This window comes from Oncorhynchus gorbuscha, linkage group LG07 (assembly GCF_021184085.1).
Source record: "Oncorhynchus gorbuscha isolate QuinsamMale2020 ecotype Even-year linkage group LG07, OgorEven_v1.0, whole genome shotgun sequence".
NCBI classification, from domain to species: Eukaryota; Metazoa; Chordata; class Actinopteri; order Salmoniformes; family Salmonidae; genus Oncorhynchus; species Oncorhynchus gorbuscha.
Window position 1 is genome coordinate 70,016,791 of NC_060179.1, and position 5,202 is coordinate 70,021,992.

The window sequence follows — 5,202 nt, forward strand, 5'->3', positions numbered from 1 at the left end:
ACACACACACACACACACACACACACACACACACACACACACACACACACACACACACACACACACACACACACACACACACACACACACACACACACTTGCATGCACACATGCAGACACACACACACACACACCCTGAATCACATTAGCATAGTAAAAGCAATTTCATAGACCCACTACCAATTATAATGCATAATGAAGAGCTTAGATGAGAGAAACCATGTCCTAAAAGGCATCCTATTCCCTATATAGTGCACTACAGAGAGGGAAAGAAAGAGTGAGAGGACGAGAAAGAGAGTGGGGGTGAGGGGGAGAGAGTCAACGAGAGCGAAAGAGAGAGAGAAGGGGAGAAAGCGGGAGAGAGCGAGAGAGAGAGAGGAAGGCAGTCAGAGACAGATGGAGAAGGGAGGGAGGAATGATGGATGGACACAATTGTTATCTTGCATCCGTTTTGGTTTGGGGGAAACATTGAGCCATCGTTCTTTCTTTCCTTTTGTCACTGCCAGTGAGAGTGCAGCTTACATAATGAACGACATTATAAATTCAATATGCAGAGCTACAGCCAGAGACAGGCTTGTAGTTATAGCAGTATAGCAGCAGTACATTCACAACAGTCAGAGGAACATTAGATGCTGCAGTTAAAAAGAGCAACGCTTAGAAGAAAGAGACACACTATTGCTGTTTAGCTGGTAAGATATTGATAATTCTTTAATGGTGATACATTATACAGGGTGTAGTTCTGGGCCTGTATTCACAGAGGATTGCAGATCTACGATTGGTTTAGCTTTTTAGAACAGGGTTTCCCTAAATCGGTCCTGGGCACCCCTCCCCCTTGGTGCACATTTTGGTTTTTGCCCTAGCAGTACACAGCTGATTGAAATACGCTTGAAGATGAGTTGATGATTTTGAATCAGCTGTGTAGTGCTTGGAGCAAATCAAAACATGCGTAGTGAGTTAAATGTATATGAACCCTGGGGACCTGATCCTAGAGCAGCACTTGTACTCTGAGATGCTTCTGGTCCCGCATTCACAAAGTGTCAGTGTCTGGGGCAATAATGCAACTCTATCAATACATGAACCATACATGCACATAATATATGTACTGTTTATGTGATCCCTGCAGGAATGAACCGATGACCTTGGCGTTGCTGGTGCCATGCTGTTTCAAACTTAACTACACAGGACCACACATGCCTTGGGAATGTGTTTGGTTTATATGGACACACGGAGAGTAGATGAGAGTTTGTTGTGAGTTTTGAATAGAGGGACAAGCTCAGTCTTAACAACGAGGGAAGAGAACAAGCTGGCAGAACACACACACTGTGTGAGCCTCTGGGAGGCGGAGGAAGGACTTATTGATAAAGTGCCTGCTTTAATATTGCTGATCGCCATGCAGCGTTAAATGGCTAGGCTTTACATTTCAGGATCCTCCTCCCCTCTCGCATCCACTCACACACACACGCATGCACACACACACACACCATGCAGGCACACACATGCATGCATGTTCGAACAGACACACAAACGCACATCCATACGCATGCACGCGCACACACTTCACAGCACCGTACTGCCTGGTCCTCAAAGCATGGGTCTCATCATGTGGTCTTGTGTTTCATTGTCTCATCATGTGGTCTTGTGTTTCATTGTCTCATCATGTGGTCTTGTGTTTCATTGTCTCATCATGTGGTCTTGTGTTTCATTGTCTCATCATGTGGTCTTGTGTTTCATTGTCTCATCATGTGGTCTTCTGTTTCATTGTCTCATCATGTGGTCTTGTGTTTCATTGTCTCATCATGTGGTCTTGTGTTTCATTGTCTCATCATGTGGTCTTGTGTTTCATTGTCTCATCATGTGGTCTTGTGTTTCATTGTCTCATCATGTGGTCTTGTGTTTCATTGTCTCATCATGTGGTCTTGTGTTTCATTGTCTCATCATGTGGTCTTGTGTTTCATTGTCTCATCATGTGGTCTTGTGTTTCATTGTCTCATCATGTGGTCTTGTGTTTCATTGTCTCATCATGTGGTCTTGTGTTTCATTGTCTCATCATGTGGTCTTGTGTTTCATTGTCTCATCATGTGGTCTTGTGTTTCATTGTCTCATCATGTGGTCTTGTGTTTCATTGTCTCATCATGTGGTCTTGTGTTTCATTGTCTCATCATGTGGTCTTGTGTTTCATTGTCTCATCATGTGGTCTTGTGTTTCATTGTCTCATCATGTGGTCTTGTGTTTCATTGTCTCATCATGTGGTCTTCTGTTTCATTGTCTCATCATGTGGTCTTCTGTTTCATTGTCTCATCATGAGGTCCTGTGTTTCATTGTCTCATGAGGTCCTGTGTTTCATTGTTTCATTGTCTCATCGTGTGGTCCTGTGTTTCATTGTCTCATGTGGTCCTGTGTTTCATTGTTTCATTGTCTCACCGTGTGGTCCTGTGTTTCATTGTCTCACCGTGTGGTCTTGTGTTTCATTGTCTCATCGTGTGGTCTTGTGCTTCATTGTCTCACCGTGTGGTCTTGTGTTTCATTGTCTCACCGTGTGGTCTTGTGTTTCATTGTCTCACCGTGTGGTCTTGTGTTTCATTGTCTCACCGTGTGGTCTTGTGTTTCATTGTCTCAATGTCTGGTCTTGTGTTTCATTGTCTCACCGTGTGGTCTTGTGTTTCATTGTCTCATCGTGTGGTCTTGTGTTTCATTGTCTCACCGTGTGGTCTTGTGTTTCATTGTCTCACCGTGTGGTCTTGTGTTTCATTGTCTCACCGTGTGGTCTTGTGTTTCATTGTCTCACCGTGTGGTCTTGTGTTTCATTGTCTCAATGTCTGGTCTTGTGTTTCATTGTCTCACCGTGTGGTCTTGTGTTTCATTGTCTCACCGTGTGGTCTTGTGTTTCATTGTCTCAATGTCTGGTCTTGTGTTTCATTGTCTCACCGTGTGGTCTTGTGTTTCATTGTCTCATCGTGTGGTCTTGTGTTTCATTGTCTCAATGTCTGGTCTTGTGTTTCATTGTCTGTCTTGTGTTTCATTGTCTCATCGTGTGGTCTTGTGTTTCATTGTCTCACCGTGTGGTCTTGTGTTTCATTGTCTCACCGTGTGGTCTTGTGTTTCATTGTCTCACCGTGTGGTCTTGTGTTTCATTGTCTCACCGTGTGGTCTTGTGTTTCATTGTCTCACCGTGTGGTCTTGTGTTTCATTGTCTCATCATGTGGTCTTGTGTTTCATTCTGTGCACTTGAAGAATATCAACATACAGTGCATTAAAAAGTATTCAGACCCCTTGACTTTTTTCACCTTTTTGTTACGTTACAGCCTTTTTCTAAAATGGATGAAATAAAAACAAAACCTAAGAAATCTACACACAATACCCCATGAATGTCACGCCTGCTCCCGCTCCCTGGCGCTCGAGGCTCCAGGCTACCCGTCTTTACCCGCACCTGTCACCATCATTACGCACAGCTGCGCTCATTGGACTCACCTGGACTCCTTCACGTGGTTGATTACCCTCCCCCCTGTATATCTGTATGTTCCTCGGTGGTGTTCCATGTGTCCGCATTAATTGCTATGTGTTCCTGTCCAGACGATGTTCCTGTTCTGTTTCATGTCCATCAGTTATTAAACCTTCACTTCCTGTACCTGCTTCTCATCTCCTGCATTGATCATTTAAGAATGTGGACACCATTACAAGAAACATCAGGGAGTTTTTTAGGGTTTTGTTTTGTTGGTGATGTCGGGCTTGGAAGGACACAGTCTTGGAAATCCGTGTTTGTGTGTGCTATTAAGACAGGACGCACCTGCTAAAATCGGTTTCCTATCGAACATACTTCTTTCCGTAATAAATATTATAGTTTGATTACATTTGAGGGTATCTGAGGAGTAAATGGAAACTTATTTTGACTTGTTGAAACAAAGTTTAGGGGTAGATTTTCAGATTTCTTTCTCTGCAAGTTGAACGAGTGGATTACTCAAATCGATGGCGCCAACTAAACTGACTTTTTGGGATATAAAAAAGGATTTTATCTAACTCAGCAACCGTGCATGTTATAGCTGGAACCCCTTGTATGACAAATCAGAGGAAGATTTTCAAAAAGTAAGTGAATATTTCATTGTTATATGTGAATTTATGAAAACTGTGCCAGTGGAAAAATATTTTGATGTGGGGTGCAGTCCTCAAACAATCGCATGGCATGTTTTCGCTGTAATAGCTACTGTAAGTCAGACAGTGCAGTTAAATTAACAAGATTTTAAGCTTTCGGGCCGATATATAAGACACTTATGTGTACCTAAATGTTTAAAATCTATAATATTTACGATTATTTATTTGAATTGTGCGCCCTCCAGTTTCACCGGAAGTTGTCCTGCTAGCGGGACTCCTATAACCTGCACCTGCTTCTCATCTCCTGCGTCGAACCTTTCAATGATGACAAAGCGAAAACATTTTTATACACTACTGGTCAAAAGTTTTAGAACACCTACTCATTCAAGGATATTTTTTTCTTCTATTTTCTACATTGTAAAATAACAGTGAAGACATCAAAACTATGAAATAACACATGGAATCATGTAGATAAAAAAAAGTGTTTTTGAAGTAGCTACCCTCTGCCTTGATGACAGCTTTGCACACGCTAGGCATTCTATCAGCCAGCTTCACCAGGAATGCTTTTCCAACAGTCTTAAAGGAGTTCCCACATATGCTGAGCACCCGTTGGCTGATTTAGCTTCTCAATTTGTTTGATGTCGGGGGATTGTGGAGGCCAGGTCATCTGATGCAGCACTCCATCACTCTCCTTCTTGGTAAAATAGCCCTTACACAGCCTGGAGTTGTGTTGGTTTATTGTCCTGTTGAAAAACAAATGAGATGGGATGGCGTATTGCTGCAGAATGCTGTGGTAGCCATGCTGGTTAAGTGTGCCTTGAATTCTAACTAAATCACAGACAGTGTCACAAGAAAAGCACCCCCACACCTCCTCCTCCATGCTTTACGGTGGGAACCACACCTTCGGAGCTCATCCGTTCACCCACACCGCATCTCGCAAAGACACGGCGATTGGAACCAAAAATCTCCAATTTGGACTTCAGACCAAAGGACACATTTCCACTGGTCTAATGTAAATTGCTCATGTTTCTTGGCCCAAGCAAGTTTCTTCTTATTATTGGTATCCTTTAGTAGTGGTTTCTTTGCAGCAATTCGACCATGAAGGCCTGATTCACA

General features: G+C 42.9%; 1 protein-coding gene across 1 annotated transcript; it reads left to right on the plus strand.

The window, feature by feature from the left end:
* Positions 1-545: 545 nt before the first annotated feature.
* Positions 546-2,981, plus strand: LOC124039351. Its single transcript, XM_046355310.1, has 2 exons — positions 546-689; positions 1,124-2,981. Exon 2 carries the CDS (start codon positions 1,403-1,405, stop codon positions 2,327-2,329), a length of 927 nt encoding a protein of 308 aa, XP_046211266.1. The 5' UTR covers positions 546-689; positions 1,124-1,402; the 3' UTR covers positions 2,330-2,981.
* Positions 2,982-5,202: the final 2,221 nt, after the last annotated feature.

What these genes read in the sequence shown, in the direction of transcription:
- LOC124039351 (XM_046355310.1), top strand. Translation starts at nt 1,403, where the DNA reads ATGGCTAGGCTTTACATTTCAGGATCCTCCTCCCCTCTCGCATCCACT.